General features: G+C 60.7%; 1 protein-coding gene across 3 annotated transcripts in view; it reads right to left on the bottom strand.

Moving 5' to 3' along the window:
• The window catches only part of ARHGAP26 (Rho GTPase activating protein 26), a 104,466-nt gene extending 85,117 nt beyond the window's left edge, over positions 1 to 19,349 (bottom strand). For 2 of the 3 annotated variants that reach the window (XM_071443669.1, XM_071443667.1), the window contains exons 1-3: positions 18,979 to 19,348; positions 1,041 to 1,136; positions 109 to 170 (exon numbers count right to left, since the gene is read on the bottom strand). In XM_071443669.1, coding sequence (XP_071299770.1) covers positions 109 to 170; positions 1,041 to 1,136; positions 18,979 to 19,132 — 312 coding nt within the window. In that variant the 5' untranslated portion in view covers positions 19,133 to 19,348. Of the gene's footprint in view, positions 1 to 108; positions 171 to 1,040; positions 1,137 to 18,978 lie in introns of all 3 variants that reach the window. The other variant, XM_071443668.1, reaches the window with a different exon arrangement.
• Positions 19,350 to 19,610: the final 261 nt, after the last annotated feature.

Here is a 19,610-nt window from a genome sequence, read left to right as displayed (position 1 = left end):
CCCCTGAAGCTCCACCCCAGGCGAGGGAAGGAGCACTGGGGCAGCAGTCACTGTCACCACGGTGTCCCAGGTGCCACCATCCCTGCTCCCAGGACACAGGGGCCGTACCATGCGCATCCGCTCGTCCTCCAGGTTCCGCAGCACTGTGGCAAACTCCTGCAGGGACTTGGCTGGAAGGGACACAGTCAGCATTTCACACTCGGTTCTTAAAGAAAGAAACTGCACAGAGGGGTTTTGTCTGTCTGTGTTTTGGGTGGGGAGGTCAGGGGTTTTATTGTCTTTACTGACTAAAGCTGGCAGCAGAGCATCCCCAAGACCAGGCTTCCTCCTCCAGACAACATCCTCAGCTCAAGCCTGCCCTGCCCAGCAGACAGTCACCAACCAGCCCCACAGCACAGCACTGGCCTCCAGCCATGCCCAGCACACGAGGGGCAGCTCCCCAGCATGGGCACAGCACCAGGGAGACCTGGATGAGGAGCTATTTCTGCTGAGAGACTGGGCACAAATAAACAAGCAAAGTTAAATCGGGGCTAAAGCTTCTTTGCTCTCCTGGCTCCAGACGATGTGCACAATAAGCTCTAAAAGTTCAGCTGGGGCAGGAGGAGAGAGGGAAGAGGCTGAAGCCACTGCCCAGTGCCAGGAGAAGCTCTGTGGCAGAGCCAGGCTTAGCTCAGAGAGCCTTGCTGGGCTCAGCACTGCTGATTCCCCCAGACACAGGATCCTGTGTGCCTCTGCTTCAGAGCACAGCCCCTTGCAGTGTATCCAGCCACAACCACCTCCAGATGCTCCTCTCCAGTGCAAAACATCCAGCTAACTGAGGTGGTTTCAGACACAGGCAATCTTCTCCCTTTCCTATCTGGCAAGGACAGATTTAGGCCAAGAAGCAACAGGTGATTGATTCCCTGGGGGAGGCTGTGCTGCTGTTGAAGCAGGAGGAATAAGGCATTTCCAGAGAGCACCCAGACAATTCCCTCGGTGTCCTGGTGTGATTCCCTCGGTGCCCTGCTCAGGGGTGTGGCCCCAGGAGCAGCAGGACTCACCTATGCAGATCTCATCGTCGGTCTCAGCATCACCAATGCAGCGGAATTTGAACTCGTTGAGGGAATCCGCGAACTTGCGCTTGGCAGCCGACAGGTCTGTGGGAGCAGGGAGCACAGGGACATCACCAATGGGGAATGTCAGCATTCCCCAGCAGCAGGATACAGGCACGATCCCACCCAGGAAACGCCCACAGAGAGACCCCTGGCACCGGGGAAGCCCCAGAGCGCCGCCCTCCTGCACCCACCCCAGGGACGGCTCAGTGGGGTCCCTGTCAGCACCCCCAGAACACCCTACAGGAGATGGCCCTTCAAAGCAGCCAAAGAGCCACCCCAGAGCTCTGACCTAGAGCCACGGGGCAGCAGTGACACGCAGTGGCAGTGCCCCCCAGGAGATGGCCCCTCTGCATGCTCCTGGCATGAGGGAGCGCAGCAGCACAGAGCTTTGCTGCTTCCCGAGCTGCAGATTCTCTCTGAGATCTGCATCCTATTAAGTTCTTACTCACAGTGACCTGAGTGCATCCAGGATTGGCTTTTCAGGCCAGCCCTGTTAACCTGGCACACACAGACAGTCCTGGGGCCACCAAAGGCACCGTGTGGCTGCAGCCCTGCTGGTGTGAGGAGCTCACAGTGCTCACTCCCCCGTGCGTTTCTCCACTCAAAGCCCAAAATTCCAGGGTTTTTCCCTTTCCCAGCACCGGTGGAAAATGTGTGTGCACGCAAAGGCCATTTCCTCCTCTCAGACACCACAGCCAAGAGATAACCACAGCAGAGTCCAAGTGTTTTGCTTTCCCCATGGGATAAGGGAGTTGGCAACTTTCTCCAAGCACCAAAGCTGTTTTCCCAGTACTGCTGCTGACAGCCCTGGGGTTAATCCTGCCCAGTTCAGTCCCAGCTGCCTCCACACAAGTGCTTCCTAAGGCAGCAGGAAATCACCCAGCCAAGGCAGGCAGGGAGAGGGAAATCCCTGGGAGCCTTCCCAGTGGAAAAGTACAGAGGGGGCTTCTTGGAGGAGAAGGCTCACACATGACAGGATTTGCACTTTGCTCCCTGGAGGATGGAGCAAGCACGGCTTTTACACCCTTCCTGTGCCTGGAGCTGCCAGGAGCCTCCACTGGCACCCACAGAAACAGGACACATGCTTTTTGGGGAAACTTCCCCAGTGTTCCTGGGCAGGATTGAGAAGAGGGACTCGGGAGGGCGGGAGGGTTTGTTCCAGCTCAGCACAGGGCTGAGCAAAGGGCACTGGACAGCCCTGTGCAGCTCTCTCTGCTCCTTTCCATGTGCCCATGCTGGTGCCAGCAGCAGAGCAGCCTCCTCCCCTCAGCAGAGCTCATTGGAGCAGCCCCAGGACCTGGGGACTCTCACCCAGACCCTCCTGCCTGCCCTGGAATAACCAGGGAGATGATGGTAATGCTCTAAGGAGCCATTTCCTCTCCCCCAGCCCCTGAGCCCTTTGCACATTCCATGTGCCACGTCCCCACCTGAGCCAGGCCTGATGTGACACCCCCCTCATGCCCACTGCTGGCTGGGCAGGACCCCAGAGCTGGAGAGGCTGCAGCAGCACAGGGATGGACACCTGGGGGAACTGAGCTCCCCAGCCTGGGGCACGGTCACCCCTCCAGGGCCACCTCCCCAGGGCCACCCTCTCCAGGGCCACCCTCTCCAGGGCCACCCTCTCCAGGGTCACCTCACCAGGGCCACCTCCCCAGGGCCACCCTCTCTCCAGGGCCACCCTCTCCAGGATCACCCTCTCCAGGTTCACCTTCTCCAGGGCCACCCTCTCCTCCACCTGAGAGTGGGGAGCAGCTCAGGGCTCTGGGACCAGGCACGAGCCAGAGCAAAGCCCGGAAGCCTCTGGAGCCAGCAGCATTGACAGCAATGGCCCAAGGTGCTTATAAATAGGCAAGGGAGAGGCAGGGGGAGAGGGAGATAACTCCTGCAGGGACAGTGATAAAGGATAAAATTAGCAGCAGGATCAGCCAGAAAAGGAGAGACGGGCACCCATGCCCACCCTGGGGGCCCCACTGTCCTCCCCAGGCCACTGTCAGGCCACCCATGCCCAGCATCCCCTCTTCCAGGAGCCCTCAGCTGCATTTTGGGACCACAGCCCTGCAGGGGAAGCAGGAAGGCACAGGGAGAACAGGGCAGCCCCTTGACAAGCCTCAGCTCCTGCGGGTTGTCCTTCCCCAGGGCTGTGAATAAGCAACCCCAAAATCCTGCAAAGGCTCAACAGAATCTGCTGCTTCCTCTCAGGCACGAGCAAAAGCACCCAGACCCTGCACATGAGTCACACCAGGGCTGCACCAGGGGCTGGCAAGTGTTCCTTCCACGTTCTCTGCTGGCTTGATCAGCCAACCACAGCATCAGGGAAAGCCACCCCAAAAAGCCTGAAAAATCCTTTTGCCTGAGCAACACAACCAGCTCAGGTTGCAGGTCTCATCATCATCATCACCTCCCGTGGCTCCCCTTTCCCACCTGGGCTGGTGAGGGTGGGACAATTCCTTCAGGAAAGTCCCCCCCTTGACAGAAACCTGGCACACACAGGTCCACCTGCGCAGCCCCAGCAACCAGGGATCTGAAAAAATGCCCTTTTAAAAGTGATGCATCCTCCCCTTCCACTGCATCCTCGACACCCAGCTCAGGAACAGCTCCCAGCAGGTCAGAGGGCAGCAGCCTTTCCTGGAAGCAGCCTCAGAGAACCCCTCTGGCTGCCCCTGCTCCCTCACACCCAGCCCAGGCTCACCCCACTGTCCTCCTCCCTCTGCAGCTGAGCAATTGAATTCCATCCCAGCCACACACTCCAGCGCCAGGGCTCCCCAAAACCTGCCCAAAGGGGCTTCTCCAGCCCCAGGAGTCCTGCAAGGATCAGCAGCAAGGGAGCACCTCGTGCTCCCGTGTCCCCCCTCCTCCTCCTCAGCTCAGACTTTCTGGGAAGTGGCTGCTGTTACTACAACGAGACTGAAGTGGCTGCTTCTTACATAAAAAGCCTCTTCCAAAGGAATTTGGCTGGAGAAGGCCATTTGTAGAAGGATTGTGTCCTGGTTTCCCACCCCTCCTCCATGAGTGCAGCACCCCAGGCACCACGGGGTGACCCCACTGAGCCAGGCCTGCAGCCAGCACCCAGAAACAACAGCAAGGACACTGAGGGGAACCACAGCCCCTCAGGCTGAGATGGCAGAAGACAAACGTCCCCCCCTGCCTGGTCCCTGTGCCTGGTGCCGTGTTGGGGAGCTCAGGTCAGCAGGGCACGGTGAAGCTGCTGCCTCAGAGAGGGGGGAGCTGACTCTGCAGCCTCTGCTGCACCAGCTGCAAACAGCAAAAAGCTCTGGCTCAGCTGGGCCAGGACAGGGGCAGCAGCAGCAGCAGCAGCAGGGGTGGTTCAGGTTAAAGACAAGCCTGCTGCTGAGCGTGGCCATGAAGGGTTAATGCTGCCCCAGAGGATGCTCTGCCAGAGGCTGTGCTCACACGGAGCAGGATTTCTACACTTCCTGCAAAGAAAACTGCTTAATAGCCTATATTTACTGTTCAAGTGGACAACAGGAACTGAGACTCCTGCCCCTTCCTTCCCCCACAGCAAAGAGCAGCAGAACAGCAGCTCGGGCTGTCTGTCTGTCCCCTGCCAGCCCCCAGAGAGGGACAGGAGGACAATGCCAGCCCCCAGCAGGGCAGACCTGGGGGCTCAGCCTTCATTTGGCTGCAGGGAGCAGGACACAGCACCTCCCCAGCTGCCAGCCAGGATGGGTAATCCAGGGAACAGCCACTCTAATCAGCAGCCAGATTACAGCCTGCCTTTCTGAGGCTGCTCACAAAGCAGCAATATGGTGTCTGCCCAGCCCAGCACCCCTTCTGGGCTCACCCAGCACTCCTGCAGCTCAGGGATGCCCAGGGAGGGGCTCTGGGCAAGGCCAGAGCTGGGAATGGCCACGGATGCTTGGAGCGCTCTGCAAGGGACACTCACCCAGCCTGGCCCCACAGCTCGTGCAGGAATCCAGCAACGAGAACCTCATGCAAGAAGCACTTCATGCAACAAGAACCTCGTGCCTGGAGCAGCGTTTGCAGCTGCCAGTTTGCAGTTTCACCCAGCCAGCCCCAGCCCCAGCCCCAGCAGCACTGGGATCAGCACCAGCGTCGGGGCAGCATCAGGAAATGCTTCATTTGCTGCAAAAGGTTTAAATTCCCTCTCTGAGCTTCCCAGCAAGGTCAGCAAAGCCCTGCTCCCATGAGACACCGGCCTGGCCCAGCCCCAGAGTCACCTCCATGCAGAATTAGCACTGATCTGTTCATTAAACAACTTCTCCATCAGGTGGTTGGAGTTAATCAGTGATTGAGGATGGGATGGCAGCTGCTGGCAGGCTCCCCCTCTGAATCATCATGAGCAAACACATAAAACCAGATGGGCAGAGCCCACCCCACCTCCAGCACAGCTTCTGCCATCATGTTCTGCACAACAGCCCGAGGAGAGGCTGCCACAGCTTGGCACATGCCACAGATGGAGGTGAGAGGGTGCCAAGGACAGCAAGGTGACCCCAAGGACCAGGGCCATGGGCACAGTCCCTGCAACCACCCCAGGCAGGACCCCCAAGGCAGGGAGAGCAGCACTGAGTGGCCCCATAGCCCCCCAGAGCCCACTTGGGGGCCTTTTCCACACACAGAGCCTGCAGCTGAGCCTGAGCAGCACAGCCAGGGAGGCCAAAGCCCAGCACTTCATTGTCACCGAGTTCACCAGCACACCCTCCCTACAGAGCACGCAGACAGCCCAACACTGCTCAGAGATGTGCTCAAACACAAAATAACAAACAACTCTGTCCAGGATGCCCCAGCAGGGCAGGTCCAGGAGGTGCCCCAGCTGTGGCCCTGCAGCCAGGAGAGTGCTGGGCATTGCTGCCAGCCCGGGGCAGTGCTGGGCACTGCTGCCAGCCCGGGGCAATGCTGGGCACTGCTGCCAGCCCAGGGCATTGCTGGGCACTGCTGCCAGCCCAGGGCACTGCTGCCAGCCCAGGGGAGCACTGGGCACTGCTGGGCATTGCTGCCAGCCCAGGGCACTGCTGGGCACTGCTGGGCACTGCTGCCAGCCCAGGGCAATGCTGGGCACTGCTGCCAGCCCAGGGGAGCACTGGGCAGCGCTGGGCACTGCTGCCAGCCCAGGGCACTGCTGCCAGCCCGGGGCAGCGCTGGGCACTGCTGGGCATTGCTGCCAGCCCAGGGCACTGCTGGGCACTGCAGCCAGCCCAGGGCAGCGCTGGGCACTGCTGCCAGCCCAGCATCCCCGTCTGCCTGGACCCCACGCTCTGCTGGCCCCGTATGGCAGCGCTGGGCACAGGGACACAGAGCCCTGTGTGTGCTGAATGGCGCCATTGACAGGCTCCAGCAGCACATCAGACCTCAGCAACACGCTCAAGGCATGGAGTGTTTCACAGGGTTTTAACAGATAAAGGTTCTGCACGTCGTGAAAAACAAAACTGTCCCTTGGAAGGGCTGCCTGGCTGCACAGCTAAAATTATCCCTGCTGCCCACCAGCCCAGCACCCCGGCCACGTCACCGTGCCACCCCCAAATCAATAATGCTCAGACTTGTCTTGGGAGCTTTGCCAGGCCAGGACGTTTCTGCAAAGCTTCCCAAGACTCCTGATGGAAGGCACTGGAGATCCAAGGGAAACGAAGCCAGAAGGACCAGCCCAGTGTGTCCAGTGTGACACCCTGCAGCAGGGCCAGGGCTGCAGCAGCACCAAGGCAAGAAACCACTCCTTCAACTCCCACTGCTGCAGCCACCGTCCTGTTTTCCCTGGTTTGAGGGAGTTGATGGTCAGCTGGAACCCTTGCCCCTCTGCCCCACTTCTCAACCATCAATCAGCCCTGGGCTTCCTCAGGCCCTGGAGCCCTGAGCCCAGTGCTGAGCCTGCCCTGCCCACAGAGGCAAAGGTCTCACAGCCTCTCTCCATCCCTCCTGTTCAGCTTTTCTTAGCACTCACTCACCAAGTCATTGCAACAAAGCCACTCTCGTGAGTCAGATCCTTGTCTCACAGTGCCTGAGACGCTGCAGAAACCCAGCTCATGCAAACAGCTCTGCCTTTCCCCTCTCAGAGTGTCACCAGGGTTGTGGCCCTGGCAGGACAGGAGCTGGTCCAGGCAGCAGGGATGGGTTAATGATGCAGTTAATGAAGTGCCCCTCACCAGGGTCCCACCTGGAGGAACTTCAGCACTGGGCATGTGAACCATCAAGCACTGGGCATGTGAACCATCAAGCAATGACCTCTCCATCCCACCAGGAAAGGAGGACTTGGGAGACTCCCACCTGTCCTGCATGGAAACCCTGGAGGATGTTCTCCCCTTGCCCAAACAGGACTTTTCTGCAGGAACCCCTCCAAAGTGAAGTGCTCTGTCTTGTGGCCAGCCCAGTGTGGCCCTGCCCCTGCTCTGCATTAATCAGGTTATTTTAACGAGCTGCAGCAGCTCCTGACTCGGAGAGCATCGTGGGGAGAGAGGACAGAGGTGCCAGGAGGGACGAAGGGCAGCGATGGCAGCTGGAGTGACCAGGAGCTCTGGTGTGTGCACCACAGGCACCAGGCAGCAGAGCCTGCCCTGCCTGCAGCCAGGACACGCAGGAAACAAAACCCAGGAATGATGTAAAGGACCCCTGGAAGGGCTTCCCATTCCTGGAGAGCCTGAGGAGACAGATGTCTGCAGCTGCAAGAGGCACAGCCCAACAAATCCTCACTCCCAGCAAGGAGCACAGGGCTCAGAGAAACACAGAGCCCTCCTGGCAACCACTCCATACCCCAGGATGGCCCTGGAAGGCAAGGGGCCCAAAGCCAGGAACCTCCACCCTGGCAGGCAGCCTCCAGGCTGACCATCACCGTGCATGGATCCAGCACACGGGGCCAGCAGAGCCCCCAGCACTGAGCAGAGCCCTGCCAACCCCGGTGCTCTGCACAAACATGGCACACCCCAGTCCTCCCACAGCCCCAGAGCATCACTGCCTGCAGCTCCTGGAGGGGCACAGCCCCCAGCACAGGGCAGCATCCCCCGGGTGCCATCCCCAGGCTCTGAGCTGGACACAGAGCGTTTCGTGCACTTAGCAGCAAAACAAAATAAAATGGGATTTCTCCACTTCCCCACCCAGCTCCCGTGTCTGGCACTTTTCCCTGTGCTTATTTTTGTTCACATCCTGGTGTTGTTTTATGGCAGAACCCCCCGGCCTGTCCCAGCCTGCAGCACAGAGTCTGCCAGGCAGGGAGCCAGGCATCAGAGCAACAGGAGCTCAGGTGGGAGCAGGCACGGTCTCTGAATAAAATCAAGTGTAAATATTCACCACTCCAACACAGAGGAGGGATGCATCCAAACAGCAAACACAGGCAACAGCCTCAGTGCCTGGAAAACATCAGGGACATGGTAATGAAATGGAAAATTCCCACCCTGGCTGGCATTTCCACGGGCAGCCGGCTGCACCAGCACACAATGTGAGGAAGCAGCAGTGAAAATCCCTGTGTCCCAGTCAGGCCAGGGATTTGGGCACAGTGCTGGCTCAGAGAGAGATGTCAGACCTGCTGAGCACAGCTGTCCCACTGCACCGAGTGCCTGACCTTCAAACCCCAACTCCTGCCTGCTGCTCCCAAAAGCAGGGCTTTGAACATCACATTTCCCCTCCACCTGCACACTGCCCCACTGCCCCAGGCAGGCCATGTAAATGCCTCCAGCCTTACACCTGTGAGTAAAGGTTTTGCTGTTTTACTCACAGCTCCCCATGGCCAGGTCAGTCCCTACCAGCATGACACTGCTCCAGTACCTGTAGCTTCTCCTCCAAGTGCCAGGAGAGGTTCAGGTCGGGATCAGGAGAAATTTCCTCTGGAAAGAATGGTCAGTCATGGGAAGGGGCTGCCCAGGGAGGTGGTGGAGCCCCCATGCCTGGAGGTGCCCAAGGAAGGACTGGATGTGGCACCCTGTGCTCCGGGCTGGTTGACAAGACAGTGATGGGTCACAGGCTGGACTTGATAATCTTGGGGGTCATTTCCATCCTCAGTCATGGTGTATTTCTGTGATTCCTCTCCAAAGCCTGGCACGACCCACAGGAAGGCTGCAGATGACTTTACCCTTGTCACCACAATATTTCATCGACTGGAGCCTGGAATCACATTTCATTAGGACAGAACGCCCTGCCCGAGACAGCTAATCGATTTAGAGGACACTAATCCAGAAGAAATTTGCTCCTGACCCAGGCAATGCCCATTAGTGGAGCAGAAGGGGGTCTGGCAGGGGGGGCTGTGGCAGAGCCCCTGCCAGACCAGAGCAGATTGCCTCAGGCACTGGCCCTGCTTCTGGATTAGTTAGTTATTAAATCTAATTAGCTAATAGGTGGGCCACAGGGAGCTCCCTTGATTTCCCAAGGGGCAGGCACCAAAGCATTGGGGTCCCCAGGGGATGATGGGCCCAGAGACCCCAGGTGGGGAGGGGACCAAGGCCCTGTTCCTGCGGGCAGGAGGGACAGGAGACCCTCCTGGCACATCCCAGCCAGGCCATGGCACGGGGCAGTGCCTCCCCTGTCCCCATCCCAGAGCTCTTGCCACAGCCAGGGCAGGGGCAGGGGCAGCTCCCAGCCCCTCAGAACTGCTCTGCACAACCTCCTTCCTCCTCCTCCTCCTCCTCCTCCTCCCAAGGAGGCTGCGGAAATCCTTTTGTCGCCGGTGCTCCTCCACCTCAGCTGTAAGAACAGGAAAAATCCCACTGTGCTTGCAGGAACATCAGTGGCAAGTGAGTCAATTTTTCCTGCTTGGGCAGGAAAAGAGAGATATAAATTAAAATCTCCAGTGGAGCTTAGGGAGGCACGCAGGGTGAGGACAGGGATGCACAGCCCAGGGTGTAGCACAGACCCATGGAACAGTTTAGGTGGGAAAAGCCCTCCAAGATTCTCACATCCTGCTGTTCCCCCTGCACTGCCAAAGCCAACAATCACCATTGTCATCATCTCTAAAACCCCTCCAGGATGGTGACTCCACCACTGCCCTGGGCAGCCTGTGCCAGTATCTGACCGCCCTTTCCAGGAAGAAATCGCTGCCTTTAACCTGGGCTTTCCCCTGGAATTCATGGGAGAAACACCCAATATTTTGCTCTGCAATGGTTGGGCTTTTTGTAAAGCATTGCTTAGCAACCAGCACTCAGCGAGGGCATCGCTCTGGGCAGACGCTGCTTCAGCGAGAAACAGAATGAAAATCCAGCACAGGCACAGCCTAGCAGGCAGTGCTGGGAAAAGGCACACACCAGCTCTTTTTACAGGTCACTCGGCCCAGAGAACCATTCACACCTCCCTCACTGTGGATCGTGGAATGCCAGGCTGGCCTGGCTTGGGAGGGAGCTCAAAGCTCATCTCATTCCACCCCTGCCATGGGCAGGGACACCCTCCACTGTCCCAGGCTGCTCCCAGCCCTGCCTGAGGGTGCAGGGAGGGCTGAGGAGGCAGGGCAGGAGGGCTGAGGAGGCAGGAGGGCTGAGGAGGCAGGGCAGGAGGGCTGAGGAGGCAGCCCCAGCCCTGGGCTGTCCCTGGTCCCCGCCGCTCCCTGTGCCAGGGCCAGATGGTCTGGAGGCTGCAGTGCTGGAAACCCGCCTGGCACCAGGGCACAGCAGCCCCTTCCCCCTTGGTCCCCAGGGCATCCCAGCACACCCCCTGCACCCTGGCATGCCAGGACCCCCTGGCTCCCACTGGGAGCCGAGGCAGAGGAGCCAATTCCCAGCTCCTCCAAGCCACGCTGGAGACCATCCTTGCCATGAACATCCTTGCCACTTACAGCCGGGGAGATGCCCTAAAGAGCCACACTGGGCAGGAGCCCATGGGCCCAAGGCCACCAGTGCTTGCACAGAGCAGGTGGAAGCACCTTTGGCATGGGGAGCATGCCAGGAAAACTGGGAAAGCATCCCTGTCCCAGGAAAACTGGGAAAGCATCCCTGTCCCAGAAAAACAGAGAAAGCATCCCTGTCCCAGGAAAACAGGGAGAGCATCCCTGTCCCAGGAGAGCATCCCTGTCCCAGGAAAACAGAGAAAACATCCCTGTCCCAGGAAAGCAGGGAGGGCATCACTGACTGTCCCAGGAAAACAGGGAGAGCATCCCTGACTGTCCCAGGAAAACAGGGAGAGCATCCCTGTCCCAGGAGAGCATCCCCGTCCCAGGAGAGCACCCCTGTCCCAGGAGAGCACCCCCGTCCCAGGAGAGCACCCCTGTCCCAGGAGAGCACCCCCGTCCCAGGAGAGCATCCCCGTCCCAGGAGAGCACCCCTGTCCCAGGCAGCCATGGAAGACACGCCTGTCCCCGGCGGTGACAGCCGCTGGCGTGCCCGGGGGAGGAGGAGGGGATGATTCACAGCACAGTGAACAAGCTGTGCAGGTTCCTACAGCTCCCCCTCGCTCTGCCTCCCCTCCCACCCACCACGGTCACGCTACAGCTACTCATCATACTCATCACAGCCAGGAAAAGTGGGGATGAAGTAACCCAAACCAGCCACGGATGCCTGGCACAGCCTGTCCCCCTGTCTGTTCCCCAGCCTGTCCCACTGCTGGATGCTGCAAAGGGGCCCAGAATGCCCCAAACCAGAACCACAGGGCTTGTTTGGCACCACTGCTGCCCCTCTGCCATGTGCAGGAATGCCAGCCCCTGAGCAGCCCTGCTCTGGTTTGTGGCTCCTGGCCTTCAGGGAGAGGCACACCCCGATTTTAGGGCACAAACAAAGGGGTTGGTGGTCCCCCTGTGCCAGCCAGGGAGGGTCTGGCACCCAGCATGGGCAGAACTGCCTTGCCCCATGCCATCCCTGGCACTGAATCAGCCAGGGAAGCACCACGTGTGCCAGCCTGCAGAGAGCACAGGGACGGCACAGGGACGGCACAGGGACAGTGGGCACCATGTGCCAGCCTGCAGAGAGCACAGGGAGAGCACAGGGACAGCACAGGGAGAGCACAGGGACAGTGGGCACCTCCCAGCCTCCACAGCTCCATGGGAACGGCATTTCCTCACTCAGATTCCCAACATCACTGCGAGCTGCTACAGCAAAGCAAAGGGAGAAAGGGAAACCTAAAAGGGAAACCTAAAGAGTCCACTGCTCCCAGCCCATGTCCAGGGCACACAGGTGATGCCACACCTGCCACAGGTGATGCCACACACGCCACAGGTGATGCCACACACCTCTGGGCCTGGCAGCACTGCAGAAACGAATGGAGACAGATGATTCAAGCTGTGCCAGCACATCTGCAGCCCTGGGAAAACAGCCTCCTGACCCAAATCAGGCACATCTGCTCCATGCTGGAGGCATGAGCAGGACACAGCTTGTGGGTGACTCCTGGTGCTGGAGGCACACAGGGACAGCCAAGCTGGCCCTTCACAGCCCCTGCCCAGGCCCACCCTGTGGCAGGCTCCCTCCCTGCACACAGGTATGCACTCTCAGCCTCCTCCAGCTCTGGCAGCGCCAGCCCCTGCCCCTCAGAGCTGCCCCTTACCCCAGGCCATCCCCTGCCATCCCAAAAGGCTGGGTTTAGCCTGGCATGGCACACGAGCTCAGCACAGGTCCTGCAGCTCCTCCAGGCTCTGTCCCCATCCCAGCTATTGTGCCCAGAGGTGCTCTGTGGCATGCTCCCACAATTACAGAGATCTCCCAGCCCTGTTAACGAGCCAGCACAGTATAAAAGATGGAATCATGAACACAGGCTCTCCTGCACACCCAGCCCTGGTGCTCACGGGGCTCCCTGTCAGTGCTGCTGACAGCCAGACCCGGCTCCAGCCCAGCCCCACAGCCCACCCAGTGCCTCCTGCAGGACCCCAGAGCCCACCCTGCCCTCCCTGGCTCCCTCCATCAGACCCCAAACCTGCCAGCAATGGGGGGTCCTGGCTGGGCTGGGATCCCCTGGGAGATGGGGGAATGTTCCCTGGGTGTGAGGATCCTCCTGCATGGACCACAGCCACGGCAGGGCACACAGGGAACCACTGCAGCACCCAGCAGGGAGAGCTCCCTCTGACACTCAGCAGGGCTGGGTGGGATAAGGGTGCAGCCCCTGCTGGGTGGGATAAGGGTGCAGCCCCCTGGAGCCAGCCCTGCCAGCCCTGCTGGTCCCTCAGGGCTCACAATGCAGACCCCACCATCACCAAGAGCACCTCCCAAGCAGGAATATGCTCCTGCTGCTAATTTCCACTGTGGAGGAAGAGGAGGATCAGCTTGTGCTAAAACTGAAGCACAGTATTATCACCTGTCCTGTCCCTCATTTGAATAAAATCCCAGACAAGTTATTCAAGATGTGGCTGCACAAGCCACACAGGTCATGCAAAGGAGGAGAAGTCCTTGGTGCCTCTGGCTCTGCTGGTGCAGGACTGGCTGAGCCATAACCATGTCCCTCCTCCACAGCCCCAAGTATTCCCTACACCAACCATTTCCTACAGGAATGAGGAGGGGGAAATGCACCCTGACACAGGAAAGCCTTGTTACACATTGCACCTCAGCTGGGTGAACAAAGCAGGAAAGAATCAAAGTCAATCAGTTTACCAGCCAACCCCAAAGCCACGTGCTTTCCCTGTGGTTTGCAAGGCAGAGGGAGAGCCCAGGGGAGCCTGGGGGGGCAGCAGGGGACCTTCCCCTGCCTTTCCAAGCATGGAACCAAGTGTCAGAGCTCCTTGGGAAAGGCATGGATGCTCCAGGAAACCCTCCCTGCGGCAAGGGAAGGACAGGAGGGTGCCAGGCTCAGCCCTGGGCAGGCACAGGAGGGTGCCAGGCTCAGCCCTGGGCAGGCACAGGTGACTCACCTGGGCTGCCCCCACCACCACAGCCCAGCCCCATCTCTCACAGCACAACCCGAGCAGGACGAGTGCCAGCGGTCACAGCAACCCAGCCAGGTGCTGACTGCTGGCTCTGCACCCTCCAGGAAGCACAGGGCTCCTTCTCCTCCAAACTGGAGCCTGCAGAGCCCAGCACTCTCCTGCCTGGGCAGGAGCACAGCTCTGAGCACTCAGGTTTGCACCTGCACAACCAGGGGCTGCTCCTGGAAAGGCCAGGCCCAAACCTGTGCACCAAGGTGGTGAGAAGGTTTGGGTTGTGGCTGTTTTCTTCAGGGACCAGAAGAGCAAGAAGGATGAAAATAACCTAAGATGGGCTTTGGATTCCTTCTCCCCAGCACCAAACCCCTGGGGCACGGGGACCTGTCACCCCAGATGGCAGCAGGTCACAAAGCAGCCCCAGACTGGGGCCATGCTCAGCACGGCCAGGGGCTTTGTCCCTGCAGGGCACGGCAGCCTGTGCTCTACCTGCCCCTTGCCCACCCAGCCAGGTGAGCTGAGCAGGGGCCCTGGGGAGCAGGATGCAAAAACAATGACAAAGTGGCAAAGTGGGCAATCCCCGTCAGCTTCCTTTTCGCCCCCTCAGCCTTGTTTGTGTCAATTGAATTAAATAAACACAGGGCAAAAGTTTCACTTTCGCTTCTGTTGCAGATCCAGGGGCAGCTCCATCCAGGACAGGCACTGCCAGCCCCCAGCCACGGGCACAGACACCTCATGAAGGCTCAGTTTCACCAAGCAGCTGCGGAGATGTGGAACAGAACCCGTGGGCAAGCACATCCCTGAGTCTGGAACACCAACAGCACCACCAGGAACTGCCCCACTGCACGTGTAGAGCTGCACAGCAGCCCCAGAGCAGGAAACACCCCAGGGCTGCAGCAAAAGCCCTGCTGGCATTCCCATGGTGGCAGCACAGGACAGGGCAGGCACACAGGGGTCAGCTCATTGCAATCACACCCTGCAGGCACAGACAGAAGGGACACCACACCTCTCTGACAGCTGGGAGCAGGGGCAGCCCCAGCTGCTCCCCACAGCCACATGGGACACGCTGGTGGGGGCAGAGCTGGCATGGGACCTGTGGGACAGTGCCCAGCATGTGCCCTGGGAAGCCAGAGGAGCTCCCAGGCACTGCAGGATCCAGGCCCAGCCCAGCATCACCCCTCAGTCCTGTCCCTCCTCGCTGAGCTCTCCAGCGACCTGGCCAAAAAAATGACCCAGAACACCAAACCAGCCCAGCTGTGCCCTTCCTGTGGGAGCCCAGGGCACAGCACAGCCCCACTGGGACCCAGCCCGTGTGCCCTGTGGGGAGGGGGCTCACAGAGCCACCCCAGCCCAGCCCAGCACACAAATTGCAGTTTGTGCCGTGGGAGCAGGGCAGCAGCCAGGGCGTGGATGGCTTTGGTGGCTTCAAATTAGTGCCTGGGAGTTGGAAGAAGGAAAACAAACCAGCAGAAACGTGGCAGGGCACCAGGCTGCACCCAGGGCACCGGGACACAGCGCCGGCAGCACAGGGAGGAGGAGGAGGAGGAGGAGGAGGGGGGTGCCAGGCTCAGCCCTGTGCTACAGCACGGGCGAGGCAATGGCTGGCAGCCCTGCAGCCCCACGTCCTCTGTCCCTGGGCGTGCTGCTGGCTTCCCAAAGCGAGCTGTGGGCATCTCCCCTTCACCCTCCGGGTGCCCGGGCTCAGCTCCCGCTCCGTGCCAGCACAGGGGCTGGAGGTGATGCCAGCACAGGGAGCAGCCACCGGCTGCCTGCCTGCCTGGCCTCACACAGGCACAGGGACACACAAAGGGAGAAAATCCTTCAGCATCCCTGCTCCTGACGGTCACCACAGCCCCTGGGCTGGATGGAGAACGCCTTTCATGGCATCCAGGCTTCGAGTTCATTATTTATGTCACACTTGAAGTCTCTGCATCTGCAAAACTTTCTGAATAATTTATGGATGGTGGATCAGGGAGGAAGAGGGACACGTTTTGCTGAAAACCAGGTCACTGAATACCAGCCAAGCAGCAAAGGGAGACAATGGAAACAGGCACAGAAACTCGCTGGGGGAAAAAGATCCAACAGCATTTATGTACACACAGACACACACACTCCAGAGATGCCCTTGGCATCTGAGGATATTTAGCAAGACCAGCCCTTGAGCAAATGAGGATCATTTTTAACCTTCTGAATTTATTCTTTCTTCTCAGGGAAGGAGAAAGTGCTGTGAATCATTCCTATTTCTCTCTGTACCTACATTGAGGGCAAAAGCAGGGCAGAACAGCCCTTTCAGCAAACCCTGGCAGAGACTTTGTTCCGTGTCCTTACTCCAGTCTCACCATCCCTGCATGCCCGTGCATTGCTCCTGCCCAGCTCTGCAGAGGGCTCTTCCTCCCTCCTCATCTTCCTCCCCTGCTCTGCCCAGCCCCAGCAGCCCCTCAGCAGCAGCACAGTTACACACTGTCCCATGCCTGCCTTCAGACAAAGAGGATGTGAAACGTTCAGCAGAAGAGGCAAGAGGAAGGAAAAGGAGAGAGGATATTGCCAAGACCTCACGTAACTCTGGCTGCAGGCAGTGACTGCCCAAGGGCCCAGAGACCCCCAGCACCCCTCACTCACTCACTCACTCACTCACTCACAGGCAGCACATCCTGAGCCAGGGGTCTGCTGCCCCCAGCCTGTCCAGCTCCACAGCCACGAGTCACAGCAGCAGCTGAGGAGCAGCATGGAGACAATGACAGTGAGATAAGGCCACCATGCCCAGCCACAGGGAGACAAACCAGAACCACTTGGAAACACCACTGAAAAATAAAAGCTGGCTGAGAAAAGCAAATCCCTGGTCACGGTCAGGAATGGCCCCAGATGTGCACTGGCTCATGGGGGTGACACCCCAGCCCCTGCAGCAGTGACACAGATACAGCAGCCAGCAACAGGCAGCACAGCAGCTCCTCACCCCTGCAGCATCCCCATCCCTGCTGCTGGACACTGGGACGGTCTGGAAGGGCTCACACAACACATCAGACCTTGGACCTGTCACACTGAGGGTGACACAGGTGGGAAGAGCCAGCCCAGATCCCACCCAGCACCAGGGATCCATCAGAGCCCCACAGCCCCTCAAGTCATCACCCCTACAGCAGGAGGAGGATGCACGGAGGGCCGAGCATCCCAGCCAGGGAGGGAACAGCCCTTCCCAGCCTCCCTGCCCCACATGGCCCACACCCTCCCCCAGAGCACCTGGGGCCACCTCAGTGCCACCCGTGCCAGGGAGGTGGCCCCAGGGCAGGCAGGGCAGGCACTGATTTACCCTGCAGCAGAATCAGCATTATTCCTGTCCCTGCAGCCTGGGCACCACTGGAACTCCCCCCAGCCCTGTGCAGGAATTAAGGGCTAATCCAGGAACACATTCAATAGGAGCCACAAAACAATTCAGCCATAAAAACATCCTTATCTCCAGAGGCCAGCGAGCGTTCTTCCTGCCCGTGCTGGGGTGTGCAGCACAGCCACGGCCACGGCCAGGGGACAGGAGCCCACTGGCAGCCACGAGCCCACAGGGGCTCACAGCACACCCCAAAATACTGCACACAGCGTGCCCAGGGCCAGAGCACAGCCAGCACCTCAGCCAGCACCTGCTGCAAGCTGACTGACTAAGCCTAGAGACATCTCAGGATTCACCAGCTCACTCCCAAAATGTATTTGTGTGAAGAGCAGCGCTGTAGGATTTGTTCTGGGGTAAAATGAATGCTACAGCCTTCAGCAAAAGCTCCACAGCAGAACACAGCTCAGACCTGCAGAACCATAAATGCACCCACAGCTGTCGGGTTTGAGATTCTTTTAACCCCAAATGCCAAGAATTGGTACAATGGGAGTCCCTGTAAGCCAGATGTTACCAGCTGCTACTTCAGCACAGAGGAACTACACCCATGGGGCTCGGTGTGAGATCAGAGGGAAGGGAGCAGGAATCAGCCCTTCTGGGAATGGACAGGGTGCTGGGAATGCTTCACCTGCCCATGCACCCTGGGGTGACCTCGCTGCCCCACAGTGACCCCGGCCAGGCTGGCCCACGGCAGGTGATGCTGCAGGGGCTCCATGGCACCGGCGTTTGTGACGTGCCCCTGTCACCCCACGGCACAGACCGGTGACCACGTGTGCTGCCAGCGTGCTGGGTACAGGCACCCCTGGATAGAGAAACGCCCTGTGATTCGGGTGAAATAAACTTAAAAACAGAGAAAGCCCCAATGACCTCATGAGGGAACAGCAGAGACACAGCTTGGGGAGCACAGCACCCAGCACAGCACCCGAGGGCACAGCCCAGCCAACGCTGGCAGCCATGCAGGGGCGTCCCCAGCCCCGGCCGCGGGGACAGGAGCAGCCCAGCCCGGGCATCAGGGAGGAGCGGGACGCTGGCAGCCACAGGTGAGGGTGTCCCCAGCCCCGGAGCCACAGCTGCATCGCTGCATCCCCCTCCCACCCGGACCGCTCCTCCCCGGTTTGCTGCCATCTCCGCTTCCCCTGGAGACAGAGGACAGCCCTGGAGGGGCCCTCTGGTCACAGTCGGGAATGGCCCTGGAGGGGTCAGCCCGGCACAGCCACGGGGGGCACCGGGACCCCGACCCTGGTGGGACACGGGGCAGAGGACAGCGGGGGGACAGGGGAACCAGGCACCAACGCATCGCCACAAAAGCCGCCCCCAAAGGATGCGACCCCCGAGGGCCGCGGAGCGGGACCTGCTGGGCCAGGACCAGAACCAGAACCACACACGTGCCAACGGATCACGGCCACGCGCATCCCGATGGAGCAGGGCCGGAGCCCTGCACGTCCCGATGGGTGCACCCTGATGGAGCACACATGCCTGCCTGGACCGGGGCACGGCCCGTGCCTGTGCTGATGGACCAGAACCAGGACCGCGCGTGTGTCCATGGACCACGGCCAGCACACCCGGAGCACCGCGCGCGTCCCGCCGGACCGGACCAGGAGCCGGAGCCGGAGCAGGCACGGCCCCGGGGCCCGGCCCGCAGGGGGGGCTCGGGCGGGCGCGGGTGGTCCCGGATGGAGCAGCCCCGTGGCGGGGGCAGCGCGGGCCGGGCGGGGCTCGGCGGGCGGGCAGGGCCGGGGCCGGGCGGGGGTCGCGGGGTCCCGCAGGGCCGGCCCCAGCCCCGCACTTACTCTTGAGGGCGGCGACGAGCGACTTCCCGTCCTTGATGAGCTCCTTGATGAACTTGTTGGTCCTCTCCAGCTCGGCCTCGTGGAAGCGCAGCCGCTCCCGGAACTGCGGACTGTCCAGGCAGCACTCGCTGAACTCCAGCGCCGGCAGCCCCATGCTGCCCGGCACGGCGGGGGCGAGCACGCAAAAATCCGGAGAAGATGCAGAACGGAAGGGCTTTCGCGGCGAAGCGCGCGGCCGCCGGTGCGGGCGGGCGGCGGGAGCGCGGTGCCGGGCCAGGCCGAGCCGAGCCGAGCCGGGAGCGGGGCCGGGGAGCGGCGGGAGCGGAGCCGCGCGGGGGCGGAGCCGCTGCGGCCGCGCTGGGGCCCCGCCCGGGCCGGGCCCGCCCGCGCCACGCCCCTCACGCTGCCGACCAATGGGCGTGCGCCGCCGCCGCCTCTCCCCGCCTTCTTCGCCCGCTCGACCAATCAGCTGCCGGGGCGGGGCGGGGCCGTGCCCTCACCGCCGCTCCCGCACCTGGGCCGGCGCCGCCGCTGCGGAGCCGCCTCTGCCCGGGGCGGGCCCGGCCCTTCCCTGCCCCGCTCCGGCCCTGCCCCGCTCCCGTCCCGCTCCTCGTGACCCGGCCCGGCCCCGC

The sequence above is a fragment of the Agelaius tricolor genome, unplaced genomic scaffold (assembly GCF_023055355.1).
Source record: "Agelaius tricolor isolate 1412-34295 unplaced genomic scaffold, bAgeTri1.0.p SCAF_18, whole genome shotgun sequence".
In the NCBI taxonomy this organism is placed as follows: Eukaryota; Metazoa; Chordata; class Aves; order Passeriformes; family Icteridae; genus Agelaius; species Agelaius tricolor.
This window is presented reverse-complemented; position numbering and strand designations above follow the sequence as displayed.